The following is a 20,036-nucleotide window of genomic DNA, read 5'->3' as shown; positions in this document are numbered from 1 at the left end:
ACCTCCTTCCACCGCGCATCCGTGCCAAGGGCCTGGATTTACAATTTCCAGCGCTAGGCGCCACAGGACCTAGGAGGGACCGTCGGCGGCTCAAGGCACAGCCGGGGGAGGGCGATGGCGGGCGCGGGGCCCAGGCCGGGCGCAGCAGCGGCGCGGGCGGCGGGGAGCGGCGGCCGAGGAGCCGCAGCCCCTCAGGCTGCGCGCGGGCTGCCCGGGCCGCGCGGGACGGCGGCGGCGGTTTAACGGTCGCCGCGGCGCGCTGCCAACGGCCGGCAGCCGCGGCCGCCCATTGGCCCGCGCCGCCGGGAGGCGGCCAATAGGAGGCGGCTGCCAGCGGCGCGGCGCGCGGGAGGAGTGCAGGGTTAGGACGGAGCGGCGCGGGCCGGTCCTGCTCGGGCCGGGATGCCGTGAAGGGGAGCGCCCCGGGGACATCGCCACAGCCCCTCGGCACACACGGCTCCCGCGGCTTGCCGCAACCTCCCTGGCAGGCAAGCAAGGCTTCGTGGTTTCCCCCCGTCCTGCCCTACAACCCCGGCAGGGGGGACAAAGCCGTCAGCTGACGGAGCGGGTGATGTTGTTAAAAAGCATGTGCACAACACAGACCGCATGGAAATTCCGTGGCCGAGATTGCAGCCATGTAATATCCAGCTCAGAGTTCACAAGCCTGCCGTTCACTGGGGAGAATCTTGGGAGTCACCAGGCGCAGGGAGAGAGCGGAGTTAAGTCTAACTTCAATGCTTCTGCCCCTAAAAGAATAAACAGAAGGGAGTAAAAGGTATGTGGAAAGTTGAAATCTGCTAGCCTGTGACTGGGTTTCCCAGCGGCCCCAACGGAGGACTTGAGTGCTGCTAAAGTCATGGACACTGGTGTCTCCACAGCTGGCACTAGCGTGTTCAGCATGAATGGGATTAGCAGCCGGCACACAGCACCACGGGCAGTGGTGATGGAGGAGAAATTGGAAGTGCCCTGCAAGGGGAACGACTGTGAAACAGCACAGAACCCAGGCTGAGGCGATTCACAAGACAAGTGGCATCGCAGCGTGCCCACAGCGGTGTGGCTATTGTGTGCCCTCCCACCCTGTGGGTGCCAGGTTCAGAGCAGATACGCATGTACCAGGGAGGAGGGGGAAATAGCACCCTCCCCTTGGGCAAAACGGGCTGCACTGGCCTGGGGTGGAAAGCAGCTACAGTACATGGTTTGCCTGGCATGAGACTAGCTGACTCTGCAGAGGTAGGAGCACCTCTTCTCCAAGCAGTGGCACTCTGGAGGATAAAAAGGAATGCCTCTGCTTTTCAGCATGCTTTTGCTGTGTGTATGCTACATATGCAATGAATGTCCCAAATTTCCTTTGGCTTACAACTGCCTTGCAGCTGACTCTGATAAAAAAAAAAAATTAGAGCAGGACTTAAACCATACACAGAACTGGACACAACCCTCTCGGGATGAAACATTTGGATCGGCTGCTCTTAACCCTGATTTGGCAGAAGATTTGGGGTAAATTTCTAGGAGTCTGTGAAAGGTAAATAAAAAACTTGTCCTTCTAGGCTTCTTTTGAGCTTGCAGAACTGAAGACACCTGCTTGCTACAAAACAAAGCCGCCCTTATTTCTAAGCCATTGTGGTGGCAGCTGGGCTGTGTTCAAACAGAGATGCGTAGGAGCTGTTCTCCATGGGAATGCAGGTATCCCTGGGCAAACTGGCAGGGGTCCCTTCCTCTTCTTTGCTCCTTCCCAAGCCAAGGTCAGTCTCCAGGCAGAGACTTCACATGAGCAGTAGCCCTTAGAGAGAGAAGCTGTATTGTCATCTCTGTCCCCAGATCTCTGCTGTCTTGGCTGGATTGGTGCTTTGCCTGTTTGTGTGAACATGGCAGCCTCAGCTGCGTTTGAGCAGGCTCCCAGTGACACCCTAACTCACACCATGACAGGGCTTTCAGCTGCTGTAGCATCTGGGGGTGGGAGCTCATGTGAACTTTATGTCCTTATGTGTGAAAATATAATCCATCATTTTTGGGAAGGCCCTGTCTGCTATGTTAACCTGATCCGCCTCCACCCAGGCGTGCCCTTTGCAGAGCCCATCTACCGCTCCTCAATCCCCACAGAGGCACAGCAGCCAGAACACAACTGGGTGTCCATAGCCATGTCTGTACAACCAAGGGATGCATCCCTAGTCCAGCCCTGCAAATCTAGAGGTGCATCTACCCTGGAAAAGCCTACATGGATTTAACTGCGTGTGGTATGTCTGCCTGGGAAGTTTAGAGAAAAATTCTGCTTAATGGCAAGGGATGCACGGAGTGAGAGCAGGCAGGGCAAATTAAAGAAAATACTGGTTTATACTCTGTGACTCTCTGTGAACTATACTGCCATGCTGATGTGAAACCATGTCACAGTATCACCAAAAGACATGAAATGCAGCATGAACATTCAATACAATTAAAAATAAATTAGAGAGGTGCAACTGCTCAAGCCGGTCACCACTCAGTGGGATGGGAACATTTATTCAAGAACCAAAATAAACTGGAATAAATGCCACTCCACCATTTCTTCCATCTTTTTTGGAAGCTTCTGGCCCTGCCAAGTATGGAGTTGAAGCTGCCAGAGTTGGCAGATCTCTGCTCTTACACAGCTTGTCAGCCCCATGCCATTATGGGCCTTTTTTTCTGCATCTTGCAAGAAGGAAATAAGAAAGGCACACTGGGAGATAGAGGAAATCTGCTTTGGGAGATAACCAGAAAAGGAGGAAAGGTCTGAATTATCTTTACAATCATCTTCATTTGTCTCATTGAAACTGTTTCTCTTTAGTGCTCAGAGAGCAAAATCAGAGATAATTCACATTTTGTCCCCTGGCAGGTCCCTGGAGACTGATAAAGAAAAGCAGGCCTTGAAAGAGGAAGAGCTGTACTCTGTTCAAGTCCAAAAGCTGAGGCATGTAGCTAATACCAAATGTTACTGGTGGCTTTCATTCCTTGGGCCTTTGTAAAGGGCATTTCACAGAGCAACTAAGTCTGGGCCAGCTGATTTGTTACTCAAGGATGTGAGGGATTTTCATGCAAAATCTTGAGAGAGCAAGAGCTGGGACTCTCTTCAGTGGCCAGGCTGGGCAAGAGTTGGGTTTTGCAAGCAGCAGACTGAACAGGGTCCTGCACCAGGACAGTTTTCAAAGCAATTCAACTTGGAATGTAGATTTCTGACCTTCTGCCAATATCTCAGTGGAAAATCTGTGCCCTAAGCAGCAGATAGGAAATTAAACTTGAGCTCCAATGCTGAGGGTATCATTTTTACCTCAGCAGTGGAGCTGCAAAAACCAGAGTCTCTTGAGAATGGGGAAATCCTTCCTAGGCTGCAAAGAGCAGTAACACCTCTCAGACTGTTCATCACTACTGGGGTAGCCTGGATTAACACCATCCCGGGGTAGAATGAAGATGTGATGCTGGTGAACCAGGGGTGAAAGGCCTGCATTTCCAAAGATAAGGATGGATATCTGACTGGTCAGAGATCAGGCAGTCACTTCAACCATGGGATGAAAATCACAGCTGAAGGAGAAAAGGAAGCCTATGAAAACCCTTTCCCAAAACCTGGCTCTCCAGCTATCCCTTCTTCAGGCTGGACTTCTCCACAACAAGACCCAGCAGTCGAGGACCCTGTAACCGGTAAAAAGAAGTTGAAATGTGAAGATGCATGGTATCATGTACCAAGTAATGCAGAAGCTTCTGAGAAGCAAAGATCCCATGCTCCTTTGAAGCCAGGAAACCTATTATGCCCTGAACTCCTGCTGTGAAAGCTCCTGTGTCTTAGATCAAGCAGACATCTGCACCCCAACGTTGGAGTGGTCTCTGCAGAAGCTGGTGGATTTGGGAATCCATTTTCTGGACATCCCTGGACAAGGGAGATGATGGATGGCCTCATGGGTTTTAGGGCTTAGAGGAACCACTCTGGTAATCAAATATGGTTCCTTACAGAGCTGAGAGCCTCCTGCTTCAAATTTGTCATCTGCAACTGAGCTCAGTTTAAAGGCTCCAGATAAATCCAGCCCTTTCAAAAAAAACCCCAAAAACGACCAAAAAACAACCGTTGTAGACGAGAAATAGTCACCAAACAAATGAGTCATTGCAAAGAGGGACTTTCTAGCTTAAGCCTCCAAAATGTTTTCTCAGGCTTTTTGCTCTTGGATGAACAAGTCCTCGCTACCAGAGATTTTCCTGAGAACAAATCCAAGTCACCTTTTAATCTATGGAGTGTGTTATGGCATGGCCATACCACATCCACTGCTGGGCTGTTCTGCAAGCAGGGAGAAGTTGAGGAGCTATCTAATGATGGCAGGTTGTAGTCATGTAACTCCATGTTAGCAGCATATTCAAAGATTAAATTATCTTTCTGTGTAATTAATTGCTTTTATTATTATTTGATTATGTTAAATAGATTTTAACATAATCAAATCACAGGTGGAAGTGAGTGATTCCTGTGGGAAAAGAAGTTACAGCCCTGCCATGGTGGCCAGTGCTGCAAAGCGATAATGAAGACTGTGAGCCTTAGAAAATCAAGATAAAATCTACAGTGGTTTGGCTTCTGGACATCCTTTCAGACCGGGCCTTATTTTGCAGATATAGAATTCAGGACAAGAACCAACCTCTGAGTATCCATCATGGTTTTATGTGCAACAAAAGAAAAAAAGCATCAGTGAGATCTTCCCCTTTTGTCCCTTAACCTTGATGCTAAGTGAATTTTCCCAAGTATGGTGTTCTCGATATACAGGAAACCCTTCACAAGTGCCCAGTATGTGTCCCAGCACAGATGCAGTCCCCTGCTCCTGCCTGGATCCTCACAGCACCAGGCCTTCTCATGCCAACCCTTCCCTCATGCCTCTGCTGCTTGATACTCCCCTGCTTCGCTCCTCCTTCGCCTTCCTCCTCTCTCCGAAAGGGTGCACACATCTGGCTTGCCTTTATTGTGTGATAAATCTCACCCTGCATCTTGGGTTCATTTTCTGAAAGTTTTGAATGGTGTCTTGGAAATGCAGTTGGACAATAGGAGCTCTTTGAACCCAGGCCAGCTGGACGGGACTCCTTTGCATTGCAGCTGACATGCAGGCTTTGGCGGTCTTTCTCGGCTCTTTCCTCTCTTTTCTTTACAACATTTGAGTTGTCCTCAAACTTTATTTTTGGAGTGGGCAGTGCATTTCTGAATCTTTTCATCATTATATTATTATTAATTACGGTCATGACTATTTCTGCTGGCACTCCTGGGTGGATCTCTCCTCTCTCACTTAATATCTTGGGTACGACTACCTTGGCCACAACCCACTCAAGCAGTGACTCAGAATCCCTGGCCAGTTCCCAGGAGAGATGCAAGAGTTTTGCCAATTGGTTTTAAAAGAGGCCATCGTTTTCCAGAGCTACTCTCTCACTCAACAGAGCTGAGCTGGGTGGAAAAGCTCAGCTCTGTGGTTCCAGGGAGTCCTTCCCTGGTGGACAGGCTGTCCCTGGGTTATTATGAAAGCAAAGCCCCGCTCCCTTTGCATGCAAACAAGACGACTTCTGAACCAGGCAGTAGGATTCTCCACTGAAAATAATTTTGCTCCCTGGGGTCACTGCACTCAATTTCCCCATTCCCAAGCCCCTGGAGGAAACAAAGCTAAGGGAGGCAGGCATGTGGGCAGGATGAGGCATTGTGAGGGAGGGAGTACTGGATGCTCAGGTCAAACTGTTGCCTAATGTATCATCACACGGCTACCCACATATTGAGTCAGAGTGGAGAATGGCATAATCTGAAGCAGGCCTCATTGCTGGGTTTGAGGTTTGCTTGCAGCAGTGGTACATGGTAGAGAAATCCCATCTTCATCCTCTGAGCATCTCAGACTTTCCCAACCATGCAGGAGGATGGGAATTGCTCTGATTCTAAAAGCAGGAGGGGACCTATGGCTCAACTGTTTGCCCCTCTACACATTGAGTTTATGTAGTGAAGAAGGCTGTTTGGCTCCTATGCGGCTCCTGTGACTTAAAGACCTTCAAATAGTGTGCTCTTATGGAGGCAGACATACAAATCTTCTTCATTTCTTCATTTTCACAAGAAAAAAAGAGATGGCTCATCTTGGTGAGGCATGGCTGTCTCCCACAGAACATGGTGGGAACCTGACTGAATCCTTCTGACTAGACTGCACTGCCTACTGCAAATGGCACTGAGTGACGGAGGGAAGGAGATGACAGGCCTTCCACTATCAAGAGTGGGCACTTGGCAATGTCAGACCAGGTCCTTCCCAGCCTCCCTTCCTATGTGCTGGGAAGCCCGCCTGCTTCACAGGGCAGCCGAGAGGCCTGGTGTTCTCTGGTGCTGGCATTTATAAAGAAGAGGGACTGAGATCATCAGTTGCTTTTTACTCACATCTACCAAAGGGAAGGATAGGTCTTGGGTCAAGTAAAACTCTCCTTCCTCCTGTTCTGCTGCAAGATCCAGCAGGGCAGGGAAGCCCACCAGCATCCGGGAACAGTGGTCCTGCCAGCCCTCTCTGTGCTGGTGTTGAAGGCTGAGCCAGCTCCGGAGCTCAGCTGCCGCGGTCCAAGCACCAGGCAGAGGTGTCACTCTCTCTCCAGCTGCAGCACGGTGCAAACCACAGCTGGCTCCCCATGTGGGGCTGCCTCTCCCAGGCTGGCAGGCTGGCTGCAGCTGGCCTCCACTCCCACCGGCAGGGTGGCATTGCTGCTTCTGCCTGAGGAATGCAAACCGCCTGAGCTGCTCTTGAAGATCAGCCAGGAAAAGTCCACAAATAGCAACAGGAAATCAAAATGCCCGCTCCAGACGTGCACTAGATATGAGGCCATCCAGCACAAGGAGAAAAATTAAATGCTGGACAATGAAGATTACATCATGCAGTGGATGAACACGTGAGCCCGTCCAGATGGGGCCATGCCAACAGGTCCAGATGGCTCAGGAATGCTAACTGCATAGCTACCTCTCTCGTCTTTGGTTTTTCTTCCCTCTTTCTTTCCCTATTCTCCATCCCTTCTGGCGTCCTTCACTCTTCCCTTTCCCAGAGTAAGTAAATAAATCCTCTGACAACTCTGTGTAATTCAATTTCATCAAATATCAGAAAACCATCTGAGACTAGTGGATGGGCAACTGGTCTGGACATGGGTCTCTGGCACTTACTTGTAGGTATCAAGGCTGCTGGGTGACCTCACCACACTGTGTAGCTGCTGGGCTTGACACAGTAACGTGTGCCTTCACCACACCTGGGACTTCCGCTCCAGGTCACAAAGGAGGAGGCTGCAAGGGCTGTTCCCCTGGAGCCTGAAGCATGCAAGAAAATTAAGAAATCAGCATTGCTCCTGCTCTGCTGCAGCTCACCCCAGCTGCCTACAGCTGCCACTGACTGCTCGCAATGGCTGCAGCTACAAGGGGAGGGAGAAAGAAGTTTTGCTGTCCTAGCTAGCAGCCTCTACCTGCCATCCTGGTATTAATTATCAGCAAAGAAAGGAGTGCAGCAGCATCTGTTCAGCCCCAGTATTGACCAGAGCAGCATCTGCTGCTACTCAGCTCTCTCCCAGCATGATAAAAAAGGGCTCAAAACTATGTAAGAAAAAAGAGAAAGGTATGTGCTTTGCCAGATCTGAAAAAGGGCTGCAGGCCATTTGCTCATTAATTACTGCTAATCCAGCTGCTGGATTGCTGCCAACTATATTTGACAAAACCTGAAGAGCAGGAGGTAAGCATCAGAGGATGGAAAAGCAACCTCTGCATCACTCTTCCCAATGGATGATGGTGATCCTAACTTTACAACAGGCCAGACAGAGTTACTGCAAAGAAAAGGCACCTCCAAAGAAAGGGAAAGTGCAAAACCATGCACTGAGCAGCAGGAGGGACTGACATGGGTCTTGAATGTCCTGCTAGTGACTGACAAAGCCATGACATTCTGGTATTTTCAGCTTGTTACCTCCTTCTCATTTACAGACCAGCAGAGACATAGTTTGGGAGCCTGGGAACTCAGCCCAGCACTGACCATGCAGCAGTTTGGGGCAAAAATGTAACAGGGTGCTCTCAGCAAGTTGCACCAAACTGAGGGAGAAGATGGGTTTTGTGCCCGAGCCAGGATTTGGTTGTACAGTGGAGGATGAGGTATGAGTACAGCCCATTCACTGGATTTATAAAGCACAAATTGTTTGGTTTTCAGTAAGGCCCACAGTGGTCAAGCCAGCAACAGCATGGGCCAAAAGTACTTTAGTTTAAATCCTGTTGCTGACCAACAGTCATTCATACTGACACAGAAAGATTACTCTGGATTAGCTTGAAGTATCTGAGGTCAGAGTGAGACACGTGCAGTCCACAGGGATAAGGAACAGGAGAGGGGTGAAGGGTAGCTGGGATTTCAGTGGAGAATAGATCAGCCAAACTGAAAATGTGGCAAATATCATGTATAGCTGCAAAGTCATTCAAAAAGAGTCCAATCAGGGAAGCAAAGTAATAGCTCCTATGAACCTTTCCTGGCAGATACTTACTAGCAAAACTTCACTCCAGTCTTAGTTTTTGTTAATCTGCTTCACCCATTGATGACACTGCTCCTTTTCAGTAAGAATAAGGATGTGCAGTTTTTTACAGTGAGCAAAAGCTGCATCACTGCAAGTGACACCCTGAGGATCACACACTAAGAAACTGGCAGAGCTGAGACTAAAATACAGTTCTCCCATTCCCAACAACCTCACTGCACCACTGTCCATAAAGACAGGAACAACATAACAAAAACAAACCCAACATCATTCAATTGGCAATTCAGTATTTGTGGCTCAACAGCACCTCATCAACTCAGAGAGTCTGCCACATTTGCTTGGAAAGACGAGCCACATTTCCAGCAGTCCCTGGGCAAAGAACTCTCAGATTGAGAGACTGAAAAGTCTTTGAAAGAAACCTTCCATCAACAGTCTTTACAAATGTCAGAGCTGGTTTCCTCCTCCCTGAGCTGCCTGGCTTGCAGTCCCTCCCCCCGGGACAGCAGTAAGCTTAGCCAAAAGCACCTGCCCAGCTCCTTCCTTCAACTGTCATGAATTTATCAGACTCATTTAACATCAAGCTGCTCTGGCATGCAACAATTAACTCTTGATGCTCTGGAACTGGGTCCTCTTCTTCATCCTGGTCTCCCTCTACCTCTTTCTCTTCTGGAAGGGACAGCTCTCCTCCAAGTAGAAAGAGGGCTGCAAATATTGCAGAGCCAGGAGCAGGTTCTCATGGTGGATCCCCTGTGCCTCGAACAGCAGAGATGAGTTATTCTTGAGCTACAATGCTCCCCCTGGACATGCCATGCCATTGAGAGGAGGAGCCAGTGACCCCATGACACTCTGGTGGGGAGTCAGCATGGGGGATGTTGTTTGGGCATTGGTCTAAGAAAGCTCACCTGCAGGAGGGATGCTGACAATCCAACAGGAATGTCCACAACCAGTGTAACATCCAGTTCCCTCCTGTGTAACACGGTGTCAGGCCCAAGTTGTAGTATTCCTCCAGCCTTAGCTGCCAGGTTCCTCCCAAGGGAGCCCTGACATTCCTGTTGCAGGGGAACTCCTGACACAGATTGCTCAGCTGAATGCAGTATGTTTTGCATCTATTCTAGAAAAAATGCTAACTGCATTTTGAGCAGGCTTTGCTAATCAGGTCAGCCAGACTGACCTAAATGAACATTTTTCCTAATCAAGACAAAGTCACAGTGTAAAGAAGCCAAAAGCAACTTCGCTGAGGTAGTCAGGGGTGAATTTCCTCTGGAACAGCCTGAACAGTGATCGTAATAAATGACCTCACATAAGGCATCACCTTTGAGCTCTAAAGATGGTAGTAATTACTCCAGTACTGGTTTAGATTACATACTAGTTTCAGGGAGAATAGCCTTGCATAGTGCTGTATGGGGAATTTCAGCAGTCTTAGAAAGTGAGAAGATAAAATAGGACAAGAAAGAAAGGAGTGAAAGAGTTTGTCAATATGTGCACTTCTAACCTTCATGAGATCTTGTTCTGGCTAATCAATGTCTCAAGATCAGTGTCAAGCATCTATCACTTGGACACAGACCAGACCAGAGCAGCACCACATGATTTCAAAGGCAGATAGCCCTGGACAGGTTTAAGAAACTAAAAGTCAAAGGAGAGATACAAAGAGAGAGAAAAGAAGGTAGGTAAAGAAGTCAGAAAGGGGTGGGCGAGAGGATAAGGCTGGAGTGTTCAGGTCAGCTCAGGAAACTACAGGAAAGGAAAACTTTGAATGATGTAACCCTACAGGAAAGCAGAAGTAAAATTTGTTTTCTTGAGCAGCTGGAAATAAGTTAGATAGATGTAAATACTGCATGGCAGCTGCAGGGAACAACTGGGTTGAAAGACACAGCCTGCCTTTCAGCATGCTACCTGCAGTCCCCTGCCACTCTGGCCATGCCCTTGGCTCTTCACAACCTTTCAGCTATTTCTGCTCTGAGGAACGTTGCAAAACATGCAGACACCAACCCAAGGAAACACCTAGCAACTTACAACACAAGTTAAGCTCCAGATAGAGGAAAAAGTAAGAGAAGAGCTCCATGCAAGCACCTACTCTGTCCTAGTGCCAGGCTGAAAACTGGATCGATGATTTCAGTCAGAGGATACCAAACTACATTGAGGGTGCTCGCACAGAAGTCACCTGCTGCAGCGGGACAAAGATGGTGCCAGCATGGGGATCAGCTGAGAAACGTGGCTTTGGTTCCACCCTTGTTCTCACTTCTCATCTCCCATGCGGAGACTTGAAGTCCCAGCAGTTCAGATGTGTAAATACAGTCCCTGGCAGAAAGCTGGGATTGTTAGGATGTAGTAATCCCAGGACTAAGACTGGCTTGAAGTTGAGGACCTAACACACTTGGCTCCTCCTGAAGAAGAACAATGCTGGCCACAAGGTTGCCTGTGAAGCATAGGTGACTGCATTGTACCTTGCTGCACAGACCTGGAATTTCCCTGAGAAATCTCTGAGCCAAATTAGGCCAAGAGACAGGTTTTGGGCATTTCTTAGGTGAGCTGTAATGGTTTGCTTCATTGCTGCTGCCTTACCTGTTTTCCTGTAACTCTGCAGCAAGGACAGTCACCAACTGGCTTTTGTGAACCATCTGGTTTCTTACAGTCTGTCCACAACTGGACAAGGATGCATAAGCTTTAGTGGGTTGACTCATCCCTTCCTTGAAATGCACTGGTACAAGTGAGTCTTGAGAATCAAATTGCTCTATCAAGAACATTCCTGCCTGTGGTTATGCGCAGAGAATCTCCCACGTGACTGTCCCAGAGAGAGCTCCAGAGAGTTAAGGATTTTCATTTGCTTCCTTTAACACTGAGAATTCTTTAAATAGTAAATAAGTAATTAATAAATGCTAATTAAATACTACCTTAAAACCTATGGAGAAATGCTTAGAGAAAAAGGGAGCAAGCACAGGAATAATGTTTCTCAGAGGAAACACAGCAGTAAGTCACAGAAGTGTCAGCCTGGCCATATTTTAAATAGCTCAGCTACAACTGTGGCTATGAAATCCCTAGTTCTAAATTCCCCTTTAAGGGGTTGCTTCAGAAAATGCTCTTCTTTCCTAATCCCTGCTCTACCAGAGACAGCTCCATTTCAGGCTTTAGCAGAACAGTACAGCACCAATGGGACCAGCACAGCACCAGTCATGGATGAGACCAGAGCAGCATGGGATGGACCAGTGCAGTATCAGATGAGCTTCTGGGTAGCAGAAGACATTTTGCATTGATGAACACAACACATTTCATTAAGTTCAGGAGCCACCACTTCTGAAGCCACCATACAGAACAAGCTTGGCCACTTGTACTGGTACCAGGAGGAGGTACAGTGGACCTTAGAGGTTTTCTACAGTCTGATCTATACAAATGAGACCCCAGGTTTGTCCTTCTCTGAAAGTGGTGGTGGCATTGAATGGCTGCCTTATGCCAGAGGGGATGAGGATCACCTGGCAGACATGGCCTGAGCAGTACAAAACCCCAGCACTCCCAGCTGGTGCTGCTGACACCCTCCCTCGGTGGGAGTGGACTGTGTGCACAGATGTACTTCCATCTCCTGCCAAACCCTCCCTTTGTTTACTCTGCAAGCACTTCACTAAAGACCTTCCTGCTTCTCCCCACCAAGATGATGGCTCTGTCTCCAGTGATTAACCCTGTTTTAGACATATGCCTTCCTGCACTCCTGCTCTAAGTTGCAGCCTCTGTCCTATTTCTGGCCCAAGAGCACAGTTAACGGGTTCTACCACTTTGGCTGAGATGATAACTTAGGACAATGGGTTCCCAGCACATGCAGGCAGTTGTCCAACAGATGAATGTGTTTATTTAGGAAGAGTATCCCAAATGTTTATAAATTTCCTGGCAGGTAAGACACACAAATGATCCACAGTCTCTGGACAAAGTATTGACCTAGAGTCTTCTAAATGAAGTTCAAGTCTCTTTCCCTCTTCGTTACCAAAAGGGAAACATTTTTCCTGGTGGCGATGATGCTCAGAGACCCAGACTCAGAGACCCATGGACCCATGTTCAGCTCTGGTTTCATCCTGCTGCTAGCACTTCTGCAAGTGTAAGTCCCACCATGAGACAGTAAGGAGCAGCAGGGACATGAAGTGGAGAAACCATGAGATGGATCCAAAGAGACTAATGAGATAGAAAGACATGGGAACTACTATCTTAGGATTCATTTCCATCAGGACAGGTCTGATGGCCCTATCAGGTCTCTGCTCCAGACCCTACAGGAATCTGGCTGGCAAGTTCCAACTAAAATTTAAAGAAAATAGCTTCTCCATATCCAGTACTTGGCAGACTAACCATAAATGTGTTACTGACCAAATTTTACCAGGCATGGGAATAGAGGGCCAAAATGCTTGCTGCATGTGTCCCAATGAGAGATTTACCATCAGTCCTGGAGACCCAGCCTCCCGTTACAGCAGAGCTCCCCTGTCTAGCAACTGCAAGGGATATGAAGTGGGTGACCAAATCTGCCTGAGCTCTCCATCCTCACTGTGCACTGAGATGGTGAGAGGGAGTTTACAGAGCATGAAACTCACTCAAACCAAAGGTCAGTCCAACACCTAAGCACCACTTAAGTGCTATTTATGTCCCTGTAGTAGGCATAAGAGGAATAAAAGTGTGTACAGGCTTCCTGTGAGTGTGACAGTCATCCATGGTAAATAGCCTCTCTTCATCTTCAGGGGAAGCTTCCCCTATGAGTTTCACCAGCACCACTCTCAGCCAGCTCTCTACATACAGTTCTGCCACTCTCTTCCTCCTGCAGACCAGGACATATTGAAGGAAAGAGCACACAGTAAGCCCAACATCCAGTTTGCACTCAAGGAGCAAACCTCAGAGACAAGCAGTTCTTCTCCCCTTCTGCTGTCCCTTTGTAGGCTCCAGAAAATGCCAACTGTCATATTGCCTGGGCATACAGGATCACACAGTAAAAGAGTGTGTTACTGTGCATTCCCCAGAGGAGCTGGGTTAGCTCTCCTGAGGCAGCCTGAACAGCCATTCTGCAGCTTCTAACAGTGGAGACCTGAGCAAGCATGCGGGTTATTTTCTTGCCTTGATGTCTCTTAAAGGAGGTGAAGTATATGCTTTGAAAAGCACAGAGTCAAAATAAAGCTGTGTTTATGTAAATATCAAAAGTCATCTTTGAAGGTCTTTTTTGCACTATAAAACACAGAAACAGAGGGAAGAAACAAACCCACTGGGCTACTGGGTTAAAAAGAAACACATGACTCCTGTTTGGTTGGTTTATTCTGGCTTCATTCTGACACCAGTGTCACAAACCCAGTGAAGCACAGTGGTGAATCTGACTCAAAAGATAAGTCTTTTGAAGAGTTTCACAGCACTGATAAGAGCTGAACGAGAAAGTAAGAGCTCTCTGAGTGTAGTTGTAAGAGACCATAAGCAAGTAGATGGCTGCTTGCAGAAATGATCAGAAATGGTGGACTGGGCAGGACTCAAATGGGTGAAATTGATAAACAGGCACTGCATGAAGGATTAGCTTCATGTATGGTAGGTCCTTCTGGGAAAAAAAGATGAGCAAAGTTGCCTAAGTTCAAGAGCAGTATGTGGCCTCTTGAGCAAAAGGAGACTGACAGTGCTGTTAGCAGCCATCCTATGTAAGCCTGGTTAGCAGAAGCTAAGTGAAGAGAGGCATTTTGTGTCCTTTGGAGATTTTCCCTCCAATCAACAAGCAGATACCACTCCTGTAAGATTTTCAAAAAACCCCCCAAATCCTCACAGTGATAAATTAGTTCCTTATACCCAGTCTAAACCTCCCCCGTTCCAATTTATGACCACTCACCCTCCTGCCATGCACTTATGAAAGACCCTGGCTCCATCTTCTCAGTAACTTCCTCAGCTGTGCAGGTAGGCTTCTCCTAGGTCCTCCTGGAGCTGCCTCTTCTCCAGCTGAGGAAGTCAACTCCCTCAGCTACTCCTCACAGGAGAAATTATCCATCTCCCAGTTACCTTGGTGACAATCCCCTTGATGCACTCAGATTTATCATGTCTTTCTGGTATCAGGCAGCCCATAACTGGACACTGTATCTCAGACACAGTTTTATGATTCTCAAGAAAAAGGGGATAATCACTTCCCTGTGTCTATCCACCACCTCATTCCTGCTCCTAGCTACCTTTGCTACCAGGGCGCACCAGTGGCCCATGACCCCTGGTGGCTCAGTACATCCATCCATCCATCCATCCATCCCAGGGCAGGAGTCAGGATTTGTTTTTGCAGAATTTCATGAGGTTTCTGTCAACCTATTCCTACAACCTGGGCAAATGTCTCTGAATGGCAGCCCCCACACTTCAATTTTTTTTCTGTTGCAAGCACACAGGCCTTTACAAAGATGCATCTACAGATGTGCTTTAATTAATTCTTTGTCACAGCTTCAGATGAACAATACAGAGAACCATTTTTTAAAGACCAAGATGACTCATTAGGACTGTCAAGGTTGAGGAAAAGAGAGTAGACACAGGCAATTCTTGCCCCAAAGGAGCACAGACCCTGCAGTAAGGTTCATCCATCTCTTCTTTCTGCTTCCTTTCTGAAGAGGAAATCATACTCAGGAAAAGTTCCATACTGACATTTTATGGCCAAAATTCCTGGCCTGTTTTAAGAAAAATGCCTGCTGAACAATATCTGGAAAAGTTTGCCAATCTTTGAAGCAAAGGCACTGGCAACTTTGTGAGCTATTGTGCACGGTGATGCTTTGCACAGTTCTATGTAAAAAGAACTTCTCCACGCATTTCAAGATCCCAGGAGATTTGCTGGATTTTATAAGAAAATCCAAGTTCATTTCTTCCATCCTCCCCATTGTCATGCAGAGCGAGAACAAAGAGGGTTGATGTATTATGTTCTGGCTCTTGTACCAGCAACAGGTTTGGTAGGCGAGAAGTGGCTACAGAATCTCTTATATGTATCATCTGCAGGAAAAGAAGGTTTCAGCTTGACTCTCTCACTCCAGCAGAAGTTTGTGGTGCTGGCAGTTGGGGAAAAAATCCACAGGGGAAAAAAAAAAAAAGCCTTTAAAAAAGAGCCTTTCTGCTCTCAGCTAAGCACAACGATGCCTGAGTCACTGCAACGTAGTTAATGAGAAGACAAGGGCAAGCTGCCTCCAGAAGCAGCTCTCCAAGCAGAAAAGCCATTTAAACGAGGCAGGACAGAGCCAGCCTGCCCATGGCCACCACACACTTTAAACACACTGTCCTGGCAGGTGGCACCAGATGGCACTCTTACACAAAAGCTTCTTTTTCACAGGGTCTGCTTGCAGGCAGAAGTTGTGTTTAACTATTAAAAGGCATCACCTATATTGGTTAGGGGTTCCCTGACTTCTGACTGCAGCCCATGTTGCATCTGGGTAAAGGGGCTGGTGCCAATACATACTATTTTCATTTTGATAAAGGAATAAATGATCTTGGCATAAAGCACTTCCTACCAGCATAGCTTCATCCACACTGAATGTGTACAGAATTAGGGAAAGCACAAAACTCCTAGCAACAGGTCTCCCAGATATGGGCAGGCAAGGCGAGCGCTCAGTCTTGGGGTGATGTGCCATTGGAAGGTCTGCCTGAACACTGCCGGACTCTGTTGCCTCTGGTAGAGCCCAGTGGAATCAGTCCTTGAGGCACAGTGGTATCTCAGAAATTAGGAGCTGGCAAGATCTCTGAGAGATGGGGCTGCCTGCATAATCTCTTTTCCAGACTATGTGTGCCTCTGCTTGGTGCAGTGCACTTAATATTTATGCAAATTTTGCATCTCTACTGTCTTCCTCACAAAGGAGGCAGCATAAAAGGCTTTAGATATCTTTTGCGTAGCAAAGCGTAAGTGGATTCACCCTCTCCCTGTTCCATGCTCCCACTGCAAGGGTAGTCCTCAGAGACGCTCACAATGCTACACCGGGAACGCGGGAGGTGCCAGTACTGTGAAAGGGGAGTAACAAGCCATTGTTCAGATCTCTGTCCGGGGCAGGCACACTGTCCCACGGCTGCAGCCGCTCAGAGGCCGGCAGAGCCTCGCGTTCGGGCAGTGCCCCGCTGCCCAGCGCCGGATACCCTCGCTCGAAACCACCTCTGGGGTAGGGCCCTTCCCACTTCAGCTTCAGGGCTGGGTCCTGCCTGGCAGAGGGGCTGCAGGATCCGCAGCACAAACTCCCATAGAAAGCTCGGGCTTGTAGAGCAAAGAGTCTGTGCTTGCTCTCAGGGAGAGCTGCTGGACTGAGGACTCGCCTGACTCCCGGGAGAGGCTGGGCAGTTTCCCTAGAGGTGAACAATGCCCCTTTGGTTTCTTGAGACTGGCAACACATTTTCCTCCCAAGTCACTCTTCCCCCTCACCCTTCTCTCCAAAGTAAATCAGCCCAGCCTAAGCGCCAAGCGGCAGATGCTTCATCTCCCAAATACCACTCAGAGGAAAAGTTACAGGCAAAGGAGAGTGGAGACACTGAGCCCAAGGCTCTCCCGACGGCAACCGGCCGTGCCTCCGGTGCTTCCCGAGCTCACACACGGCAGGTCTACAGTCCCCGCCTGGCACCGCACACGTCTCCCCAGCCATCAGGCTCATAAAACCGTAGTGCAGAACAGCCCTGAGATTCCCCGGCGGGGTCTCCTCGGGGCAACAGCGGCAGGGCCGGTTCAGGGGGGCGCTGGCCGTGTGCGACGGCGGACACCCGGCCACCAGCATCTCCGGGGCACCCCGGGGCAGGCGGGGCGGGGCGGGGACCGAGGAGAGCCCGCCGCCGTGTCCCGTCCCGCTGCAGGCGCCGGCCCGCCGGAGCTGGGGTGCTGCCGGCGGTCCCTTACCACATTGCTGAGGAAGTCCGCCTCGCTGAAGTCGCCGAAGTCGAGGAAGCCGGTGCCGGCGGCGGGGAAGAGCCGCTCGGCGGGGAAGGGCTCCAGGATACTGTCCATGGTGCCCGCGGCGCCGGGGCTCGGCCGCCCCCCGCGCTCGGCCGGCCGGGCTCACTGCGGCCGCACGCTCCCGCCCGCCCCCCGGCGGCGGCGGTCCATGGGCGGCGGGGCGGCAGCGACCGCCGGGCGGGCACGGGAGCGGAGCGCCGCGCCGGTGCCGCTCGGGGCGGCTGTCAGTGCCCCGCTGCCGAGGGGCCGGCGGGCGGCCGCGGCACGCCCCCGCCGCTCTCCGGGAGCCGCCGGGGCGGGACTTCCCGCGCAGACACCCCTTCGAGGCAGCGCCCCCGCCTCCCGGGCAGCCCTCGCAGGGCGGGGTTGGGGGTGCGAGGTCGGCGGCTGCTCGGGGCTGCCCGGGGCTCCCTCGCTCTTCCCGGCGCTGCGGAGGGACCCGAGGGCGCTGCTGGTCCCCGGCAGAGCCGTGTCAGTTTGACGAACTGAACAAATCCTCCTTCCAGCAGCCGGCCGCCCGGCTTTGGTGGCTCCTCTGCATCCCTCGGGGAGCAGCGCCGGGAAAGATGGGCATTCCGCGGGGTCGGAGCCTGAAGGGCAGCCGGTAGGGAGGCCTCCTTGCCCCACTCCCCGCAGCGGGCTTTCAGGTAGGCCTGTCTGAAGCAGCACATGTGGCTACTCTGTAATTAAAGAGTTGGGCACCATTTAAGGGCTTCAGGAAGATTATATGGTTTAAGATAAATAGGATTACGGATCTCCCTGTCTTCTCTGATCATTACTCCAACCAATACTCAGGAAAACCACTTATAATAATCCCGTTGAAGAAGTCGTGGTGTTTTATTAATCTGTCCCTGCTTTCATGGCTCCCCAGAGAACAGACTGGAGCCCCAGCTCCAAGGAGGGGCTTTCTTGGTCACAAGCATCTGGAGAAAAAACCCCAAAGACAGCAGTGCATCTCTCCTGGAGGAACCCTGGCTGGAAGTTGCCAGCTGTGAGAGTCCTGGCAAAAAAGTGCTGATTTGGAGCTGTCTGGAGCCTGTGCTTGAACTGGACACGGGGTTTTCATCCATCCAGGTTCTTGCTCCACTTTCTCCATGGGTGTCAGAACTAACAGCACAACCCAAGGTGCTCTTTGGCTACTGGTTGCACAAGCAGCCACATCCTGAACACAAAAGCCTTTATACTTACACACACAATGAGCTCTTTCAGTTACATTTACTTTTACCTTATGTTTCAGTCAAGTGTAAAGAGCCTTTGGGTAAAAGGTCAGAGACATAAATTCAGCCAGGATGGAGTTGTGCTGAGAAAATAATGCTGTTCCTACTTCCTGAATGGTAAAGAAACCTCTCTGTTAATGTGGATGCCAGTGGGTTTAAAGGGGAAAACACAAAAACCTTTGCCACTGTAAGATAGGAAGAAGAAATATGTCCAAACCCTTCAGCAAGAAGTAAACCTGTCTCCAAGCAAGGGGTAAGACATCTTTCCTTTAACATCCCAGTCAGCAGGGTTCTCAGCTGCAAGGAGTAGATGGACTGAGTCCTGCAATGGAGTGACAGCTCAGGGTCACAGAGCATGGACAGAGCTACAGCAGGGGTAGCTTCACCTCCTGCCACTAACCAAACCTGGATATCGCTGCCCTAACTATGAAGACTCGCTGGTGAAACCAAGAGTTTCTGGTTCAGTGCCTCACCCAAGCTAACACAAGGAAGCCTCTTCTCAGGACACACACTGTATTTATTCCTCAGGCTGAGGAAGCTCAGATGGTGTCAGTGACGGTTTGCACAGCATGGGTGGCAGTGTCATCAGAAAAGGTCAAGCAAAGTAAACCTCACTTGTTTGTCTGTGCTCTGAAGGGAAAATGCTTTGGCACAGTTGGACAGGAGCTGTGAAATCCATTCTGAAGATTAAAATATCTCAGAAAATAAATGAAATTGCCTGGTCTGAAACGCTGCTTCTATTCAGTGCTTTTAGTACTGAGCGTAACTGCCTGGATGCAGCTTCTCCGCCTATCACTGCTGCATCTTTGCAGGCAAGAAAGAATCGTAAGAAATATCCTGTTTTGGTGTTGAACTGGAGAGCTGCTCTGTCCCATCTTGGAGAGCTCTGATGGGGACCCCCATCCCTAGCACTTGTGTAGAGTTTTGAAATGGACACTTTGCTTTTGTCAGACATGAGCGCAGTTCACTTAAGGCAATGGAAATGTCACCTAGGTAGTCAGAGAGTGTTGCTGCTGACCCTCTGGAGCCAAAAAGGAGAGGTATTTTGTAGGCAAGCAGTTTTGTGTTCCAGAAGAGACCTGGAAACAGGTAAATTGTTGATGGGTGAGGGGAGGTGATTGCAATTCAGAAAATTCAGCTGCTGCAGCTGGCCAGGGGTGCCTGCAGTGAGGGGAGAAAAGGACAGGCTGAGCATCACTGCTGAAGCAGAGGCCTGGCAACTGCAGCACTTGCAACACTTGAACAGTGCATCACCCTTACTAGAGCATCTTTAAAACCAGGTTCTGCAGCCATCTCTTGGGACATGGATACAGCAGAGCAGGAAGCAGCCTTGGGCCAGGGACTGAATTACATGATCGTTCAAATTCCTTTTCAGCCCAGTTTTCTCTGATTTTATACTTAGATTTATGTGCAATCTCATTACAGCAGGAGATTGAAATAGCAATCAAGTATGTTCAGGCTGAACA

The 20,036-nt window shown here is 49.5% G+C and overlaps 1 protein-coding gene across 3 annotated transcripts in view; it reads right to left on the bottom strand.

The window, feature by feature from the left end:
• Window positions 1-17,470, bottom strand: part of CREB3L1 (cAMP responsive element binding protein 3 like 1) — a 45,167-nt gene extending 27,697 nt beyond the window's left edge. For all 3 annotated transcript variants that reach the window (XM_039551745.1, XM_039551747.1, XM_039551746.1), the window contains exon 1: window positions 17,297-17,470. In XM_039551745.1, the coding sequence (XP_039407679.1) occupies window positions 17,297-17,404 (108 nt within the window). In that variant the 5' untranslated portion in view covers window positions 17,405-17,470. The remainder of the gene's footprint in view (window positions 1-17,296) is intronic.
• Window positions 17,471-20,036: the final 2,566 nt, after the last annotated feature.

The sequence above is a fragment of the Corvus cornix genome, chromosome 5, assembly GCF_000738735.6.
Source record: "Corvus cornix cornix isolate S_Up_H32 chromosome 5, ASM73873v5, whole genome shotgun sequence".
Lineage (NCBI taxonomy): Eukaryota > Metazoa > Chordata > Aves > Passeriformes > Corvidae > Corvus > Corvus cornix.
This window is presented reverse-complemented; position numbering and strand designations above follow the sequence as displayed.